Raw genomic sequence first — 21,696 nt, forward strand, 5'->3', positions numbered from 1 at the left:
TTATTTTTTCTCCCTCTTGAGGTTGTCTGAAGCTTGGCATGCTAAAAGGCCTTTACTTGTTGAGGCTGTCAAGTTGCTTTTAGATGAGCAGAGCTTAGGAATCCGTAAGGCACTCTCTGAGGTACTTTTAAGATGAAAATTTTTGAGATTTACCTTTTTGGGCAATGTGCCAATAATTTTTATGATTGAGCAAAACTTGCAGTTGTCTATTATTCATTTCGTCTAGAATTTGTTGGCTGTAGTATTGGTGCACAGTTTTGATTTACACCTGGATATTGAAATCCCTTCTCATGGATCCTGGTATGTGATATTTATTTCTGTCAAAGTAAAATCAAAATGATTTAAGAGAGATAATTTTACCAAAAAATATAGAGAGAAAACACTGTATACAAGCAGCACACTACTCAAATTGCTCCAAAAAAAGTAGTAACAGAACAAATATAATTTGAGGAGTTAAACCTTTCTTCCTGAATCAATGTGGAACCACACCAAATTTAAACAAGGTCCTCTTTGAATCATTGAAGAAATATTCTTGAGCATCTTAACCAAAGAAAAGAAATGAAAGTGCATAATTTTATTTTATTTTATTTTTCCAAAAAAATCTCATCATTCTACTTGAAAGCAATTTATGGAACTTATATAGACTTCCTTTCCTCTTAAACAAAGAAAAGAAATGAAAGTACATAATTTTCTCAAAAAATCTCATCATTGCATTTGAAAGCAATATCTTGGACTAGTTGGGTTTGGAGATTTGATTATAGCAGAATCTTTGGCACTACTGCAAGGAGAAATGAATTAAGATTGACAAAACAGCTTGGACTGCAACAAGTGGAAGTGGAAGGGGTTTCAAAACTGATTATATCTTGGGTGACAAGTAACCCAGCACCTTGGATCTACAGGTATGCCTTCAGGGAGATAGAATACTTAGCAAGGGAGTTGAATGTCTCTTTTAACTGGGTTAGAGGAACTGCTAATGGGATGGTGAATGCACTAGCAAAACAGGGAGTCAATAGACAGCAATTGTTCTGGGAAAGATTGTAAACTCTTCATCGTGGACTTTTTTGTAGACTTACTTCCCTAATGTAGGACTTATAATCACTCTCCAACTTATACCCATAGTTAGAATGCTTCAAAGCTCACTAAATCTGCTAGAAAACCTTTTAAAAAATGACTATTTGACCTATGGCTTATTTGACTTGGATTTCTAATAAGGAAGCATCTTCTAAGGTGCTATGTGACTCTACATTTTCTCATTATTGTACAACTCTAACTTTTTAAACTAATGAAAGTTTGCAGTTATTGATAAAAAGAAATGTTGAATTGGCTGAACTCAATTACTTATTGGTTTGTCTTTTAGTGGATAAATTAGTCATATGGTCACATGGTTAGGCATAACTTAGTCACTCCAACATATCATTCACCAATTAGGGAACTGGTATGCTACTTAATTGCTTATTCACTAAAAGAAAAACTGTATGCAATTCAGTTCAGCCAACTTAGCTGTTATGAATGACTCCAAAAACTGATACTTACGAACATAAATCATAGAGCTACTATAAGTCTAAGGGGCTGTTTGATAACAGCTGAATATGTTGAACTGTGTTAGAGTTCACAGAACAGGGATATTTTGGTCTTTTAGGCTTATCTATTTTAGAGTGAAAGGTCTGTTTTGTTCAAGTTTAAGTTATGTGTCCCATCACTTATAAGGGACAATATTGTCTTTCTTGTAACTGAGTTTATTTGATATAAATACAAGTGGGTCGACTAGTGAGGGTTAACTTTTCCTCAACTGGCCGAAACCTTCTTCTTCTCTTCTTCTTCTTCTTCCTCTTCTTATCTACTTTAACCTAGAACTGAATAGGGTTATTCACATGGTATCAGAGCAATGAAACCCAATTTACTTTTCTTCTTTTTCTTCTTTCCTCATCACCCTTTCTTCTTCCTGAGTTCGCCGCCAGCAATATCAGATTTCATCGATTTTCTCCTAGCCTGATTGGAAGCTCGACAAGAGGCCAAAAAGGAGTGGTTGTTTTCTGTTTTTGGAGGTAAGTATGCCTCCAGTTGCTGTGGTGGTGGTCGTTGTAGTGGTGTAGTAGATGCCCTCTATTCTGTGATACAAAGAAGGCTGTTTGTGGACAGGTATGAACAGTTTTTATTTTCTGCCCAAATAGTGGACTGCGAATGCTGTGTTTTGGTCTATAATGTATTTCTGTGGTGGTGTGAAGTGATTAGTATGCATATCAGTCCCTTTTTCCTCTGTTTATGCGTGGGTATGTCGTTGAAAGTAGGGTTTTCAGTTGCTGAAGTTCACGACAGCAGTAGTGTGGTGTTTATACTGTGCTAAGTAGTGTGTGGTTTGATTCTGAATAGTTGAAAGTAAAAACCTTGCCTATAACAGTGATTCCTTTGTGAAGTGAGGAGATTTGGTTGAAAATGATGTCAGCCGGAGATGGTAGTGACAACAAAACTGGTATTATGATCTCTCTAGATTATTTAAATGTTCAAATGACATCTACTAAGTTGAATGGTGAGAACTATGTGCCGTGGGCCAAGTCAGTGGAGGTGTTCTTAAAGGCCAAGAAGAAGGTAAAGCATGTGAGAGAGGAAAAAGCTTCCTCTGACTCTCTAGGGTTCAGTGAGTGGGAGCAAGAGGATGCTCAAATTATGACCTGGTTGTGGAATAGCATGGGACCTAAAATCAGTGTGAACTTTATGTTCCTAGATACAACTAAAGAAATCTGGGACCATTGCTAAGAAACTGTATTCCGGATAAGACAATACAACTAGGGTGTATCGGTTGTACCAAGAGTACTTTAATCTGAAGCAAGACAATCAAAGCTTGGAGGAATACTATGTAAGTCTGAGAAATATCCGAAATGAGCATAATGTATATCATCCTCCGACATTGGATGTTCAGGTTTAGCAACAACAACGAGAACAACTTGATGTGACAAGGTTTCTGGTGGGTTTGAAGGCTGAATATGAACTTGTTTGAGCACAAATACTGAGGGGGTTTGTTCTTCCCTCACTTATAGAAGTGTTTGCCCGTCTTAGGAGGACATCTATTGAGTCTACACAGTATTCTTCTCTCTCAGACAGATCTGGTTTGGTGGTGACTAGAGGGGGAGGCCGTGGAAATAGAGGTGGTGGAGGTGGTGGCCGTGGACTTCTAGGTAACCTAGGTGGTCCCATGTTTAACCGTGCTGGTGGCTGGAGTGGAGGTTGTGGTAAAGGAAGAAGTAATGCTCCTAGGAAAGTGTACATACTGTGGATTAGAGGGACACACTGTTAATTTTTGCTATGATTTACATGGTCCACCCAACACTTGGACTAACCTTGTTGTGACTAGGGGCAGTGGTACAACTAGTGAAAACCAACAAACTGATCAGACCCCCTCTACATCTACTGGTGCTTCTGGGAAGGAGATGGTGAATGTACCACGTGCGGTATATGAGTAGTTCCTTCAGACATCTTCTCAGCAGAACACAACTACCCTTGCCCATTCAGGTATGGTTTGCTTGGCTTCCAAGCCTTCACACTGGATAATTGACTTTGGAGCCTCGGATTATATGTTTGGGATTCCAAATGTATTTTCTTCACTTTCTCCGTCCTCCACATCTCAAACAATTACTCTTGCTAATTGTTCTACATCTCCAATTTGTGGTGTTGGTGATATTGATCTTTCCTCCTTATCTTTATCATATGTTTTGTATGTTCCCAAGTTCCCTTTTAACTTTATGTCTGTTATTAGATTAACCAAGTCACGTAATTGTTCCATAACCTTTTATCCCTCTTCTTGTGTGTTTCAAGATCTGAAGACGGAGATGAAGATTGGTGGAGGGCATGAGGCAGGTGAATTGTATTACCTTGATGGTGGTGGCTCGCCAGTAACATTTCAGTTGTCTCTTACTCCTCTTCAATGGCATTGTAGACTTGGTCATCCTTCCCTCAAGGCTTTGAAGTTGCTGGTTCCTTTCTTAAGTCATCTTTCATCGTTGGATTGTGAGTCGTGTTAGCTTGGGAAACATCATAGAGTTTCTTTTAGTCCGAGAGTTGATAGTCGTGTCTTGAGTCATTTTTCTTTAGTTCATTCTGATGTTTTGGGTCCAATTAAAGTAATGTCATACAATGGTTATAAGTATTTTGTAATTTTTGTTGATGACTTTTCAAGGATGACACGACTCTATCTTATGAAAGATCGCAATGAATTATTCTCTATTTTTCAAAAATTTTATGCTGAAATACGTACCCAATTTGGTGTTCATATTAAAATTCTTCGATCTGATAATGCAAAAGAGTACAACTCAACACCATTTCAGCAATACTTAGAACACCATCGGATAATTCATCAAACTTCTTGTTCCTACACCCCACAACAAAACATTGTAGCTGAACTTAAAAAATCGACATCTCCTTGAAACTGCTCGGTCTATGATGCTTAATATGAATGTCCCAAAGCGTTTTTGGAGTGATGCTGTCCTCACATCATGCTTTCTCATCAATCGGATGCCCATGTCCATCCTTGGAAGTCAATCCCCCTTCTCAGTTTTGTTTCCCAGTTTGGCTCTGTTTCCTCTCACCTCGAGAATCTTTGGGTGTGTTTGTTTTGTTCAAAATTTGGGGCCTAGTTTAGACAAGTTAGATGCACGAGCTACTAAATGCATCTTACTTGGATACTCTAGGACTCAAAAAGGGTATAAGTGCTATCATCCTAACTCTCATAAGTCATTTGTGTGTTCTGATGTCACTTTCTTTGAATTGGTCTCATTTTTCTCGGACACTGTGGTTCCTTCTCCTTCCCCCGTAGTTCCACTTCTTGTCTTTGTTGAGGATCCTCTTCTCGTGGTTCCTATTCCAATTGCGAATCCCCCTCCTGTGCCAGTTACTAATGAGAGGCCACCAATCAGACAAGTGTATACTCACAGAAGAGCACCGGCCCCTCCTCCAATTCAGTCCTCATTGGTAGATCTTGTGGTTGCACCTTCTCCCTTGGACCTTGATCTTCCTATTGAATTATGGAAAGGTAAACGTACTTGTACTTCTCATCCTATTTCACACTATGCTTCAACTGCTCACCTTTCTGCTTCCCATCGAAACTTTATATCATTGCTATCATCTGTTTCCATTGCCAAAACTATCCAGGAAGCCCTTACCTCCTTAGGGTGGCAGCAAGCAATGGAAGACGAATTGTTTACTCTACAACACAATCACACGTGGGAACTCATTACTCTTCCCCTTGGGAAGTATGTTGTTGGGTGTAAGTGGGTCTACACAGTGAAGTATCTTCCAGATGTTAGTGTGGAACGATTGAAGGCCAAGTTAGTGGCAAGGGCTATTCTCAGTTGTATGGTGTGGACTATATGGAGACATTTTCTCCTGTGGCTAAGATTGGTTCAGTTCAGATGTTGATTTCATTAGCCGCTATGTATGATTAGCCTCTCTTGCAGCTTGACATAAAAAATGTCTTCTTGCATGGTGATCTCATTGAGGAGGTGTATATGGAGCAACCATTAGGGTTTGTTGCTTAGGGGGAGGATGGTAAGGTTTGTAGGCTCAAAAAGGCAATTTATGGACTGAAGTAATCTTCATGCGCATGTTTTGGCAGGTTTAGTGAAGTAGTGAAGAACTTTGGGATGAAACAGTGTTAGGTAGATCATTCTGTGTTCAACCATGACTCAAAAGATGGGAAAATCTTGCTAGTGGTGTATGTGGACGATATTGTCATAATTGGGAGTGACAGTAATGGAATTGACAATTTGAAGAAATTCCTATAGGACCACTTCAATACAAAAGATTTGGGTAAGCTGAAGTACTTCCTGGGAATAGAAGTTGTAAGGTCATGGCATGGAATTAACTTATGTCAAAGAAAATATATTCTTGACCTACTTGAAGAAACAGGACTGTTAGGTGCTAAACCACCCGAGACTCCTATGGAATTGAATGTCAAGTTGAGTGTTGATGTAGGTGAAGAGTTTGATGATCTTGGAAGAAACAGGAGGTTGGTGGGAAAGTTGAATTATTTGACTATTACCCGGCCAGATATATCATTATTTGTGAGTATGGTGAGTCGGTTTATGCAACATCCTCGGATTCCTCATTGGGAAGCAATTCTAAGGATTGTTAGGTATCTGAAGGGTGCTCCAGGTCGTGGTTTGCTATACAAAAGTGGAGGGACTCTTGAGATAGTAGGGTATGCAGATGCTGATTGGGTTGGTTCTATATCAGACAGGAGATCAACTACAGGGTATTGTACCTTCCTTGGTGGCAATCTTGTAATTTGGAAGAGTAAGAAACAAACAGTGGTGGCAAGGAGCAGTGCAGAAGCTGTGTACAGGGCTATGGCTCATACCACATGTGAACTAGTATGGTTAAAATCCATGAGACTATACTGTGATAATCAAGCAGCTGTTCACATCTCTTCTAATCTAGTCTTCCATGAGAGAACAAAGCATATTGAGGTCGATTGTCACTTTGTAAGAGAGAAAGTGATCAGTGGAGTGATAACTACATCTCATGTGAGCTCAGGAAATCAGTGGGCAGATCTCTTCACAAAGGGATTGTCTCGGGGCAGAGTAGATTATATTTGTGACAAGTTGGGACTATATGACATATACTCTCCAGCTTGAGGGGGAGTGTTAGAGTTCACAGAATAGGAGTATTTTGGTCTTTTAGGCTTGTATATTTGAGAGTGAAAGGACTGCTTTGTTCAAGTTTAAGTTATGTTTCCCATCAATTATAAGGGACAATATTGTCTTTCTTGTAACTGAGTTTATTTGATATAAATACAAGTGGGTTGACTAGTGAGGGTTAACTTTTCCTCAACTGGCTGAACCCTTCTTCTTCTTCTTCTTTAACGTTGAACTGAATAGGGTTATTCACAAACTGAAAGCGAATAAGATTTTGAGGAGGTTGTGTGCTCCTTAATGGCTTAAACTGAAGTTAGTTAGGCCACTATATCCTTGAAAATTTAATTATTTAATCATTTTAATAACTAAAAGACAAAATATTACGTCTTTCTGTTCAGCAACTCCAGCTCTTATCAGAAGCTCCTAATCCAAGAAGCTTAATTGAGTTGACAGAAATCCTGTTACAGACTTGTTGGTTGTCTGTAAATGAAAAAAAATCACTTAAGTGATGTTGGAGTTACATTACAGAGTTGTTGAGACTGTACAAGTTGATCAAGACATACCTTGTTGTGTAACCAAATATTAAACATATTACAACAGACTTATGTTTTTTTTTTTTTTTTTTAATACCATAAAATAAAAAAGGAGAAAAATCAAAGACTGAGCTCCTTTGCCTTTCACAAAGCTCACAATGGAGGCTCAACTTGGCCTAGAAGGCCTGCTGTTTTGATCCAGTCTACCCAATTCATCAGGTGCAAGAACCTCAAGAGAGGTGTCCTGGAAGCTTCTAGACTTAACCTCCTTAATTCTCAAAGTTTTGTAAAAGAGGATCATTTTTCTACTTAATATAAAAATCCGAGCACATTAATAATCTACCTTGTTTTCTCTACTTGTCATGGTAAGATAGTAGAACATGTGACGACACACAACACATATTAGGCTATGGCTGCCTTAGCAGTTATTGATTGTCATAGCAAGGTAGTAGAGACCTTAGAGGTAGTTTCTCTTTCTCTATATGTTAGTGCATTGTATTTATGTCACTGGGTAATTAGGTTTTACGCTTTATTGTTAGCATTTCTCTGTTTTGTGGAGACCAATTGTGGAAAGGGTTGAAAGAAGGTTGGATGGTTGGAAAGCAAAGTATCTCTCGCTGGGAGGGAGAATAACTTGAATTAAAAGTGTCCTCTAGCCTTCCAACTTATAATCTGTCATTGTTAAAAATCCCATCTCAGGTGGCCGAAAGAATAGAGAAAGTTCATAGAGACTTCTTATGGGAAGGTTGGGGGGGGGGTAGGGGACAAGAAATTTCACTTGGTGAAGTGGGACAAGGTATGCAGACCAAAGAAAGGAGGGATAGGGATTAGAAGAGTGAAAGTTTCTAACAGGGTCCTGTTGGGGAAGTGGTTATTGGAGGTTTGGGATAGGGAGAGAGGATGATTCTTTGTGGAAGAGGGTGGTGATGGGGAAGTATAGGGTGGCAAGGTTTGGTTGGGACTTGGGAGCCTAGAGAGGTAAGGTCTTCATATGGGGTGAGTGTGTGGAAAGGGATCATGAGTTTTAAAAGGGAATTCGGAAGCCTAACAAGCTTCTCAGTAGGAAATGGATCAAGAATTAGGTTTTGGGAGGATGATTGGTGTGGGGTTGGCAAGTTGAAGGAGTTGTTCCCAAGACTATATAAGCTGGCTGAGGCTGAAATTACTATTAGTGGCTGCAATGAAAGAAGAGGAGAATGGCTGATTTGGAGTCCAAAATTCAGGAGGCCTTTGCTGGATAGAGAGGTGGAAGAATGCATTGTTCTGTTAGGGAAGCTAGAGGAGGTGAAGATCTCTTCTCAAATGAGGAATGAACTCTGGTGGAAGGAATGCTCAGACAGAAAATTCTCTGTGAAATCCTGTTATCTTGCTCTTAGCAAAAACAGTTCAGACTCAAATCAGTTAGGAGTGTGGGGAAACCCAGCTCCTCCAAGGGTAGAAGCTTTTGCCTGGCTTGTGGCAATGGGCATTATTCTAAAAGTGGATCATCTAAAATCAAGAGGTTTCAGTATGACTAATAGATGTTGTCTATGTGAGGAACAGGAGGGAGAATGTCAGACATCTATTTTTCAACTGCAAGTTTGCTGACCTTTTATGGAGATTGTTCACCAAAATGTTTGGGGTATCTGATTTTCTCCCAAACTCAGCTTCAGAAGTTTTTTCTTTGTGACCAAAGTTAAGAGGTTCTAAGAAGGCTAAGGTGATTTAGAGCTGCATTGCATTTGCAATTTGTTCGAATATTTGGAAGGAGGGGAATAGAAGAACTTTTGTTGCCAAATACTATAACATGGACAGGATAGTAGCTGCTGTAAGCAAGTCGGTTGCTGATTGGGTTATGGTTCATCCAGAATTCAGACATCTTGATGAAGAGGAGCTGGGGGAAAATTTAGGGGAAGTGTTGGGATTTCAAATGTGTGATATGAAATATTTATATCGAGAATGGAACCTTTTATCATTGCTGTAACTGGGTGATGCCTTGTCACCATCAACATGTAAATTTTCTTTTGTTTTAATGAAAATTTCGTTTTTTAGCTATAAAAAATTTGCGTTTTAATGTAGGGTTGCAAGAAAGTGTTACCATGTTAACTCATCGAAACCAAATCATCCAGGCATGCACTCATTGGGTGATTTGATTTTTCCGGTGAACCAATCACTTAACATGTTAAGCTACCTTGATTTTTCTAACTTGTCATGGTAACTTAGCAGTTCTTGATTGTTATAGTAAGGTAGTAGACCTTGGAAAGTTGGAAGAAGCCTCTATTTTTCCATATGCTAGTGGGATGTTTATATGTCATTTGGGGATGGAACGAAAGGCAAGAACTCATGGAGTAATTTGGTTTTGCACTTGATTGTTACCATTTTTGTGTTTTCTTGTAGGGTTGAAAGAACATTTTGTCACCATGTTAATTCATTTAAATGGAATCATTCAGGCATGCATTCATTTGGTGATTTGTTTTTCCACTTAAACAAATCAATGAACGTATTAGGCTACCTTGATATTTCAAACTTGTCTTGGTATGATGGTAGACTGTGACCACACACAACACATATTAGGCTACCTTAGCAGTTCTTGATTGTCATAGTAGGTTACTTGATTGTTAGCATTTCTGTGTTTTATTGTAGGCTTGTGAGAAAATTTTGTCACCATGTGAACTTATCGAAACCAAATCATCCAGGCATGCACTCATTGGCTTAATTGATTTTTCACTTGAACTATTTTCTCAATATGTTATGCTTCCTTCATATTTCTGAATTGTCATGGGAAGGTAGTAGACCATGTGAAAACACAAAAAGCATATTAGGCTACCTTGGTTATTCTTGATAGTCATAGTAAGGGAATAGACCTTAGAGGTAGCTTCTGTTTTTCCCTGTGTTAGTGGGGTTTTTCTGTTATTTAGGGTTGGAAAAAAGGTAAGAACTCACTGGATGATTTGATTTTTCACTTGATTATTAGGCTTTATGTGTTTTATTGTAGGGTTGCAAGAAAGTTTTTGGACCATGTGAACTCATCGTAACCAAATCATCCATGCATGCTATTATAATTCGGCCTGCCTTTGAGTTCTGTTTGTCTGATAACATCCAAGAAGAAAGAGGGAAGAAAGAGAGAGAGAAAGGAGGAGAAAAGGAGAGAAGAAAAGTCTGGTTCGAATTAGGGAAAAGTCACTCTCCCATTCGGCCAGACATGTTTTTATATTATTAATATAATGGAAAAGACACATGTGCCCTTATTTAAGTGAGGGACACTAGTTCTAATATAATTTTACAGATCAACAACCTCAACATAGGTATAAAGACAGAAATACCCCTACACTAACACTCCCCCTCAAGCTGGTGAGTATATATCATATAATCCCAGTTTGTTACATATCTAGTTCACTCTTCCCCGATTCAAACCTTTTGTAAATAAGTCTGCCCACTGGTTTCCTGTATTAATGTATGCAGTGTTTATCACTCCATTCAGCATATTCTCTCTCACAAAGTGACAATCAACCTCTATGTGCTTGGTTCTTTCATGAAACACCGGATTAGAAAAAATATGAACTGCAACTTGATTGCCACAATAGAGCTTCATTGGAGTATTAATGTTGTATCCTACCTCTTGTAGAAGGTTCCTTAGCCACACTAATTCACAAGCAGTATGTGCCATAGCTCTATATTCTGCCTCTGCACTGCTTCTTGCCACGACTGTCTACTTCTTACTTTTCCATGTCACCAGATTACCCCCCAGAAAAGTGCAATAACCTATGGTAGACCGCCTATCAGACATAGAGCTAGCCCAGTCAGCATTAGTATACCCTTCTATTTCAAGTGTTCCACCACTTTTGTGTATCAAACCGCGACTAGGGGCCCCTTTTAAGTACCTTACAATTCTTAGAACCGCATTCCAATGAGGAACTAGAGGTTTCTGCATGAACTGACTTACCACACTAACCGCAAATGAAATATCTGGCCGAGTAATGGTTAGGTAGTTCAGTTTACCTACAAGTCGTTGGTATCTGCCAGGGTCTTGAAACACTTCACCCATATCATTGCTCAGTTTAGTATTTGTTTCCATAGGTGTTTCAGCTGGTTTAGCACCTAACAAACCTGTTTCCTCCAGCAAATCAAGCATATATTTCCTCTAACACAAATTAATACCGTGTTTAGACCTTGCTACTTCCATCCCTAAGAAATATTTCAATTTACCAAGGTCCTTTGTTTGAAAATGCTCTTGTAGAAAAGTCTTAAACCTATTAATGCCCATTTTATCATTCCCGGTAATAACAATATCATCTACATACACCACCAATAGTATTTTTCCTGCCGGAGAGTCATGACTGAAGAGGGAATGATCAACTTGGCACTGCTTCATACCAAACTTCTTTACCACCTCATTGAACCTACCAAACCATGCTCGAGGAGACTGTTTAAGCCCATATATAGCCTTCTTTAGTCTACATACCTTACCATCCTCCCCTTGAGCAACAAACCATGGTGGTTGCTCCATGTAGACCTCCTCGAGCAAATCACCATGCAAAAAGGAATTCTTGATATCAAGCTGATATAGGGGCCAATCATACATAGTTGCAAGAGATATCACAACACGAACCGACCCTATCTTACCAATTGGGGAGAAGGTCTCTGTGTAGTCAATACCATAGGTTTGGGAGTACGCTTTTGCAACCAATCGAGCTTTTAGGCGCTCAACACTACCATCAGGCAAATACTTAACAGTATAAACCCACTTACAACCGACAACCTGCTTCCCAGGTGGAAGAGCGGTGAGGTCCCAAGTATGATTATGAAGTAGAGCTGAGAGCGCTTCTTCCATTGCACGGCACCACCCTGGAGAGGCAAGGGCTTCTTGGACATCCTTAGGAACAACAACTGAGGATAACAAAGAGATAAACTGGCGATGGAAGGCGGAAAGGTGAGTGAGTGAAACATGATTAGAAATAGGATGAAGGGTGCAAGTGCGTTTACCTTTCCGCAAGGCAATGAGAAGACCAAGATCAGATATTAGGTTCGAGGTTGGTGTGGAGACAACTGCCAGATCTGTCGACGGTGATGGAGTTGGAGGAGTAGCAGCCGATACACGTGGTCGATGTGTATACACTTGACGGATAGGTGGGCATTCAACAGGTGGTGGCACTGGAGGCAAGGACTTGGTCACGACTGGAACAAGGGGAACAAAATCGACATGATGCACTTAAGGGATCGTGCATCTAACTTGTCGTTCCTGGGGCCCAGATTATGGACGAAGTAGACACACCCAAATACCCGAGGAGAAAGAGGAAACGAAGGCAAGGTGGGAAACAAGGTAGTAAATGGGGAATGACCATCAAGGATAGACGTGGGCATAACATTCATGTGATGCATGAGGGATCATGCTGTTTCCAAGAGATGACGATTCTTTCTCTTAGCCACCCCATTTTGTTGTGGGGTGCAGGTACATGAGGTTTGATGTATAATGCCATGTTGGTCCAAGTATTCTTGAAATGAAGAAGATAGATATTCACAACCATTATCAGAATGAAAAATTTTAATGTGAACACCAAATTGATTGCAAATCTCAGCATAAAATTTCTGGAAAATGGTAAACAATTCACTTCTTTTTTTCATTAAATATGGCCACGTCATCCTTGAAAAGTCATCAACAAAAATGACAAAATATCTATATCCATTGTATGATATCATTTTATAAGGACCCCAAACATCCGAGTGAATTAAAGGAAAAGGACTCGATACACGGTTATCAACCCTAGAGCTAAAGGGAACACGATGGTGTTTCCCAAACTGACACGATTCACAATCTAAAGCAGAAAGTTGACTCAACGAAGGAACCAAAGATTTCAAAACTTTCAGCGAAGGATGACCAAATCGACAGTGCCATTGGAGAGGAGAGAGAGATGACTGGAGAGTTGTTGATGTTCTTCCACCACCGTCAAGATAATACAACCCACCAGCTTCATGCCCTCCACCAATCTTCATCCCCGTCTTGAGATCCTGAAAAACACACATAGAAGGTTTAAAGGTAATGGAACAATTAAGTGACTTGATCAGCTTACTACAGGGTCCAGGTCAACATTACCAACACCACAAATGGAGGATGTGGAACCATTAGTAAGGGTAACAGATTGTGATGTTGAGCAATGAGAGAGGGAAGAAAACACACTTGAAGTTCCAGTCATGTGATCAGAGGCTCCAGAGTCAATAATCCAGGGATTGGGTGTGGATGCCAAACAAGCCATACCTGAGTATGCGAAAGTAGCTGTGTTCTGCTGAGATGTGGATTGGACGAACCTCTCATACTCATCACGGGGAACACTCACCATCTCCTTCCCGGAACCATCTGTTGATGTTGGAGGCATCTGATCAGCTGAACGATTCTCTTGTCTAAAACTGGAACTGGTGTCACTAGTCATGGCATGATTGGCCCAGGTTGAGGGTGGACCATGCAAGTCATAGCAATAATTAATGGTATGTCCATCCATACTACAATGAGTACACCTCCTCGGACCCGAGCCACGTCCTCTACCACGGGCTCCCCCCTGAATCTCTACCTCCAGTACGACCACTACCACGGTTATATGTAGGTCCACCACCACCACTCCGGCCATATACCGGACCACTACTACCACCACGACCAGACTGACCTCCTCGAGCTCCACCTCTAACACCACGACCCCTTGACACTGCAAAGGCTGATCTAATTGAGACATTAGAGTTCTCAGTAGATCCAATAGAAGTCCTACGAAGTCGAGCAAACACCTCTTCTAAAGAAGGGAGAGTTGACCCTCTTAGTATCTGAGCCCGTACTGGTTCGTACTCAGATTTCAGCCCCACCAAAAATCGAGTCACGCTAAACTGTTCTCTCTGTTGTTGCTGAATTTTGACATCAGAAGTGAGGGGGTGATAAACATTCAACTCATTACGGATGTTTCTCATACTAGCGTAGTACTCCTCAAGACTCTGATTGCCTTGTTGCAGATTAAAGTATTCCCGATACAACTGATATACTCTGGTTGTATTGTCTTGACCAAAATACAACTTCTTAGCGTGGTCCCACACATCTTTGGCAGTGTCGAGAAACATGAAATTTACACTAATCTTGGGTTCCATACTATTCCATAAACACGTGATAATCTGTGCATCCTCTTGTTCTCAGTCTTCATACTCATGAGAATCAGTGGAGGGTTTCTCCTCCCTTATGTGTTTCACCTTCTTCTTTGCCTTCAGAAAAACTTCTACAGATTTAGTCCAAGGTACATAATTCTCTCAATTCAGTTTAATGGAGGTCATATGAACATTTAGGTAGTCAATATGTATCATCACATTAGATTTGCTATCACTGTTATCTCCCATTGCTGAGTTCTGTTATCACTGAATTCGGCACACTGCACACTGTTTGATCACACTGATCACACTGGTTTCAGCACTTGTTATTGCTGAAGATTGCACTCTTTACACCACAAACCCTACCCTACGACTACCTGAAATCTCACCACTATATGAGCCCCACTCCTCCTTCGAATCACACAAATAAAAAGCATAAACCCTAGCACACTACAGTCTGAAATCCCATCATACGATCTGAAACATAATTCTTATTTGATTCATAACAGAAAATATGCATAGAAATCTCTTACCTCATCACTTGAAAGACAAACCACACGAGAAGAAAATCAGTCCACACAAGACACCCATTGCACCACACGAATCAGCCCTTTTCTCTTCATCGATTAGGGGAGGGCTTCTTAGAAACCACAGCAACCGACCACACAGGACACAACTGGAGGCATAGAAACCTCCAAGGGAAGAGGGCGACCACTCCTTTTCAGCCCTTTCCCTTATCTCCAATTGATGGCAGAGAAGTCAAAGGAAAACCCTAGATTGAGTGCGCGGAGAACAGAAATCTGGGCAGATCCGAGTTGCTTAGTTGTGCTTTGATACCATGTTATAATTCAGCCTGCCTTTGAGTTCTGTTAGTCTGATAACAGCCAAGAAGAAAGAGGGAAGAAAGAGAGAGAGAAAGGAGGAGAAAAGGAGAGAAGAAAAGTTTGGTTCGAATTAGGGAAAAGTCACTCTCCCATTCGGCCAGACATGTTTTTCTATTATTAATATAATGGAAAAGACACATGTGCCCTTATTTAAGTGAGGGACACTAGTTCTAATATAATATTACAGATCAACAACCTCAACATAAGTATAAAGACAGAAATACCCCTACACTAACACATGCATTAATTGGGTATTTTGGTTTTTCATTTGAACTAATTGCCCAACATGTTAAGATTAGACTATTTTAACTAAGCACCTTGGATCATATGGCGCCTTATATTTTATGTTTGTGAACGTTCTAGATGTGTTGGATTAGGAATTGCATATATTGTGTATGTGAACATGAGAGAGGAAGTATGGACTTCAGTCCATCATGCATTGATAATCCAATCTCAAATGCTTGTTATCAGTCTGTCATGCATTGTTCAAAGGACTTCGCCCATAAGATTTCTGTGTGACCCCCTGTCATCTGGGTTTTCACCCTTTTGGTTTTTGGTTGCTATAATATTGTCTTTGAATTGTTAATGCTGGATGTTTTTTGCATTTTTTGTGGTAAGAAGATTTATAATTCTTACTAATGGTATTATTGAAATGCTTGTTGGTGTCAGTTGATAGTGGTTATGGCATCAAACTGTTACGTGGTTGGTCCTTCAGGAGAGTTGTTTGTTGAATATCTTGTACACCATTGTGCCATCTCAGATCAGGAGTTGAACAATTTTGAGAACTCCAAGGATGTTCGATCAAGCATTTCTTTCCATGCATTCCAACAAAAGAGACTGGAGGTTCCAAATTAACTTAAATGCCTTTAGGTTGCACAAATTTAGCTTCTTTAATGCTCACTGCTGGCACGGGAGTAGATTGACTGGGCTAAATTGGTTTCTGGCCATGCTTATCACAGATAAGCTATCAATAAGCCAACCTTATACATGTCCTGACCTGGTTTTACCGTAAAAGATGACTGTAAACATATGTTAAGGTCCCTAGACCCATTCCATCCTCATGGAAGGCGTTGTCATGCACATGATAAATACACATATGTACAAACCATGTCCCAAACTGGGTTTGTTTGATCTGCTCTGTTGCCACCTTGAATTGGTAGATGCTATGCAGTACTGACCTTAGGGGTGCTCACGGTTCTCTTAACCAAACCATGGTGCCTTTTTTTGGAACCGAATTGGTACTACCAAAAACCGGTAACCGAAACTGAACTGAAGCCATTCAATTAAATTCCTGTTCAGTTCGTCGGTTTTTCGGATTTTAATTTTTACAATATATATAATAAAAATAAAAATATATATTTATATATAATGCATATTTATTAATTTATAATATATAAAAAATAAAAAATATATAATATACATAAATATATATAAAATATATAGAAATATATGTATACCGGTCGGTTCGGTTAACCGCAAGTTTTCTATATTGGTTAACTGAGACCGAATTGGTACCTTAAGTTTTTTAAAACCACCGAACCAAAACCGAACTGACTGGTTCGGTTAACCGATTTTTCAGTTTGGTTTCGGTCGGTTTTTTCGGTCGTTTCAGTTTTTCGGTTTTTTTTGCTCACCTCTAACTGACTTGATGTTCTCCTCAGGTGAAGATTGGGGCTGCTTGTCCAGCAGAGTTGAGATCAATTTGTGAGAAGGGTCTTCTTTTGCTGACTATTACTATTCCTGAAATGGAGGTAATTGTTTGTTCGCTTCAGGGATAAAATATAGATTTTTACTTGGAATTTTCTTTTCGGGGACATAATATATAATGACTTGCCTTTTGCATAAAAATCCTTTTACTAGTCTGGAACCAACATTCTTTACTGCGAATAACATCTTATATTTGGAATTAAATATTTCTGCAGTATGTTCTTTGGCCTTTTCTTTTGAAGATGATTGTCCCAAGGAAGTATACTGGGGCAGCTGCCACGGTAGGTGAATTTCATATTTGTTGTTTCTACCTGTTTAAAAATTACAGAGATCTGGTCCTTATTAAGAACTTTATTTTGGTGCATGTTCTTGGCATGTATGATGTTGCATTAAACTAGGTCCTGGTGGTGTGAATGGGTGCTTATGTGTGGATTTGCTCGTACATGGCATTTGGTTGGTGGAGTTTTGGAACTGTGATGTTCATTCTGTATCTTGAATCTAATTATGCTGTTTTTACAGGTTTGCAGATGTATCTCTGAACTATGTAGGCACAGATCATCTTATTCGAGTTCAGTTCTTACTGACTGTAAAGCTCGTACTGACATTCCCAACCCTGAGGTAGAATCTTAGATGACATATAATGTATTTTATGTACAAATTTTCTTCTCTATGATCTGAGCCCATATAATGGGGATAAATCTTGGGTGATGATGGTTTGCTCCTGTATGAACATAAATTTTATCTGTTTGGTGCATGTAAATACAGGATCTCTTTGCACGGTTGGTGGTTCTTTTGCATGATCCTCTTGCCAGGGAGCAGTTGGCTACTCAGATTTTGACGGTCAGCATGCTTTACTCCTTAATTTTTTATTTACTACATAAAAGGACTAGCCTTTTTATATTGTCCTATAGATAACTGCTATGCTTGTTTATATTATATGGACATCCCAGCCTTCTTACTTGGAGAATTTGAAGAAAAAGCTCCAATTTCATGCAGGAAGTATTCATGGGCTTTTTTTAATTGGTAAACTGACCAGAAACTTCATTAAAAATAATGAAAAATAGTATAATTGCACCACAGAGAGATTTCACCCTTATAAAAAATTCAGTAGACTTTATTTTGATCAAAAAGCTTATTACCTCTTTTCTGAAGTTGGCTGCATTTGATTTCTTGTTATGTCCTTGTCTGGGAGAATGTTACTGTCAATTTGTATTAAATAGACAATGGTGCCTACATGGAAATCCTAAACAGAACTTATAATGCATCTCTGATCCTCAAAGCAAAAGTCTAGATTGACAATGAGCCACAATTTGGACAGGTTCAATCCAAGTCTGACTAGGATAATTTGAGCTTCAAATGCTAAGCTGAACTCCTTCCTCTTCTCCTCAATCAACACTAGTTCCTGAGTGCATATAAAATGCATTTCTTCATTAATATGAAATGATAAGATACGGATATATAGTATTCCATTAGATCCTTGGTATGAGAAGAAAGGAACAAAAGAATTTTTAATGAGAAAAGAAGGCCTAAGGAGGAGATAATATAGAGTATAAGGGTTGAAGTTGCACATTTGATAAGAACACTGGAAATCTTTAAAATATTTTAGGTGGATGACATATGGGCTGAACTGACACAATCATATATGGAATTTTCTTGGGCAATCCAGGTTGGCAGGAATTTTTTTTTTTTTTGGGGGGGGGGGGTGTGGGGGGGTGTATTCAGAGATTCTTCAGGTAAGTCATGGCTATGTACTCAGGACCAATTGGGGTTGGAGACTTTTTAAGATCTGAAATTTTGGCATTGCTGCAAGGAATGAGATTACCATAGCAACTTGGCTTCCTACAGTTAGAAGTAGGATATTTGAAACTGGTTATTTCTTGGACAAGTTGTAGCAACCCAGTTCCTTGGGTCTATAGGCATGCCTTTCGGGAGATAGAATGCTTATCAAGGAAGCTGAATATCAATCAGTGTTTTAAAAGGTGTGGGAGGCGCCTCCAGTCAAGGCACCCCCAAAACGCCCTGAGGCATATGCCAGAGGCGCTGACACCTTTGAGGCATACGCCTCATGCACACCTCATGTAAAAAGATAGAAAGAAAGGAAAGGAAAGGAAAGGAAAAGAAAGGGAAGGGGAAGAAAAAGAAAAGGGAAGGGAAGATAAGGGAAAAGAAAATGGGCCCTTTCAACTAGTGCTATGCATCTTCACTTTTCTTAGTATAAAAGATTTTATTAAAAATAAAGAAAAATGAGATTTTTTTCTTCTTTTTCTTCCTCACCCCCTCCTCTCAAGGAGGCGTGTGTTCGGGAGGCTTACGCTTCGTATGTTCTGAACTATGCCTCACACTTCTAGGTAGTGGAATGCCTTGCGTCATGCCTTCACGTTTTAAAACATTGATATCAATTTTAACTCTGCAAATGGGATGTAGTTTCACTAGCAAAACAAGGGTTTAATAGACAAAACTTGTTTTGGGCTAAAGTGTGATTCTTCTTGTAAGGTTGGGCTGTTGGAATAGTCGGCATGGTTGTACTAAATCTTAATTTTATCATTACGAGTTAAATAAGGCAGTGCAACCAGAAGTTGTGAAGGATACAAAAGGACACCAAATGTCCAAACCCCCAAATATTACAGATAGGTCCAAAACTTAGACTGTCTTTGTACCCCTTGTTTAACTAAGCTATCTGCCAAACTGTTGGCCAATCTTCTAACCCAATTAATTTGAATCAACATATCCCTGGAGAGCCTTTTGAACTCCTAAGGCCATTCTTTATGTGCCAAGAGACTCCTTCCCCTTTCCTTAGTCAGTCTACAACTGTTTTGGAATCACCTTCAATAATTAGCCTTTCCAGGTCCAGTTCTTTAGCTTTCTCAAGCCTAAATACAGCCAAGAAAAAAGCACATACTTTGCCTTCCTCATCCCTGATAGCTCATCTAATTCCAGTGGGGCCTAGATTGTCCACACTGCCCCCATCAAAATTCAGTTTCAACCAGTCACGAGGTGGGGGAGACCATACTACTATTTCAACTTGTCTTCTAGAAGATGAGACAGCTATAGCCCCCCATGCTCAGAAGAAATCATCAATCTGAAAATCTGAGAACAAGCTCAAGGTCTTAACCCAAATTACGAGTTGATATTCATAGCTGCTTGGTTGTCACAATATAACATCATAGGTTTGTCATAATCATCTCCCAAGTCATCTAGTATGCATTGAACCCATAGTTTCTTAGATACTCCCATCTGCCATACCTCAATACTTAGCCTCAACACTAGAATGAACAACAACTGTTTGCCTTTTACTCATCCAAGAGATAAGGTTTCCTGCTACCAAGGTATAATAGCCTGATGTAGACCTGTCATCTAGGGAACTTGCCCAATCAACATTAGTGAATCCCTATACCCTCATATGCCCATGAATAGAGAATAGAATACCTCTCCCAGGCCCTCCCTTAAGAGTTAAGATATGCAAGGGTTCTCTCTGCTGGTGCAGCATGTGTATCTCTAGTGAGTCTATGTACTAGCTTATAACAGTAACAATATAAAAAATGTCTAGTTATGTCATACACTGGTAATATCTTCAATAGTCTACCCATTTGTAGTTGACAATTTGTGTTAGGATCAATAGGAGTCCATAAGTTCAACACCAAGCTTCCCTATATCCTTCAACATGTGATGCTCGACTTGGAAAAATCATATGACAAAGTAGTCTGGGAGTGTCTTATGGAAATTATGAGGCTAATGGGTTTTGGCAGGAAGTGGATTCAATGGGTTGAGGGGTGTATAAGTTCCACCTGGTTCTCATTATTAATTAACGAGCAGCCAAAAGGATATTTTAACGCCAGCAGGGGACTAAGACAAGGTTGCCCATTCTCCCTATTGCCTTTTACTCTTGTCACAAAAATTTTTAGCCAATTGGTGAAGAAGGCTACTTCTTTGGGTTTGTTGAGAGGTTTTGAAGTTGGACGTGAAGCCACTCAGATTTCACATCTCCAATTTTCCAACGACACTATCCTTTTCCTAGAGATGATGAGGAAATTGTTTCAAATTTGAAAAGGGCCATCACTTGCTTTGAATGGATTTCTGGACTGCAAGTCAACTTCTCTAAGAGCAGTATCATAGGCCTAAATCTAGTTGATGCTCACTCCTTGGATACTTTCACAGAGATTTTGGGATGCAAAGCGAAGAATCTCCCCTTCTCCTATCTAGGGATGCCTCTTGGAGGGAATCTGTGGAATCAAAGTTTTTGGGAACCAATGCTAGAAAAATGTGAGAAGAAGCTAGCCACGTGGAAAAGGTACTCTCTCTCCAAAGGGGGGAGACACACTCTCATTTGAGACTCTTTGGCAAACCTACCCACCTACTACCTTTCTATTTTCCACTTACCCAACAAAATAGCTATTTAGTTAGAAAAGCTTCAGAGAAATTTTATTTGGGAAGGGGGTGGAGAAAGGGGCTCTCACCTTGTGATCTGGTCTCAGATTTGCAAACCAAAGGAGGGTGGTTGGTTGGGAGTAGGCCACTTGGAAGAAATAAACACATCTCTTCTCAGTAAATGGTTGCGTCGATTCCCTCTGAAACCAAATGTGCTATGGACTGCTGTAATCACTAGCAAATACGGGAAGCACACCAACGGTTAGGATAACAACTTTCACTTGAACCGGGTCAAAGACACTCACTCTTGGAAAGCTCTAACCTCGACTTACACTTCTTTCATCTCTTTTATCAAATATAAGGTTTGTAAGGGTAATAGAATCAAGTTCTAGAGTGATCTTTGGTGGGGTAACACAACCTTGGCCAACTCCTTCCCTCGCCTTTTCAGCCTCACCTTAAATGAAGAAGCTCTCATATCCCAGGTTT

At 39.7% G+C, this 21,696-nt stretch overlaps 1 protein-coding gene across 5 annotated transcripts in view; it reads left to right on the forward strand.

The window, feature by feature from the left end:
• LOC148847186 (ARM repeat superfamily protein) overlaps window positions 1-21,696 on the forward strand; it is a 158,311-nt gene that overhangs the window by 53,121 nt on the left and 83,494 nt on the right. For all 5 annotated transcript variants that reach the window (XR_016101146.1, XR_016101147.1, XM_088951566.1 and 2 more), the window contains exons 15-20: window positions 22-121; window positions 15,808-15,981; window positions 16,800-16,889; window positions 17,061-17,126; window positions 17,365-17,463; window positions 17,611-17,685. Coding sequence is in view for 3 of the 5 variants with exons in the window: in XM_088951566.1 (XP_088807692.1) it covers window positions 22-121; window positions 15,808-15,981; window positions 16,800-16,889; window positions 17,061-17,126; window positions 17,365-17,463; window positions 17,611-17,685 (604 nt within the window). In the remaining 2 variants the exon portion in view is untranslated. The remainder of the gene's footprint in view (window positions 1-21; window positions 122-15,807; window positions 15,982-16,799; window positions 16,890-17,060; window positions 17,127-17,364; window positions 17,464-17,610; window positions 17,686-21,696) is intronic.

Source organism: Nelumbo lutea, chromosome 6, assembly GCF_056320005.1.
Source record: "Nelumbo lutea isolate HS-2025 chromosome 6, American lotus-T2T, whole genome shotgun sequence".
Classification (NCBI taxonomy): domain Eukaryota; kingdom Viridiplantae; phylum Streptophyta; class Magnoliopsida; order Proteales; family Nelumbonaceae; genus Nelumbo; species Nelumbo lutea.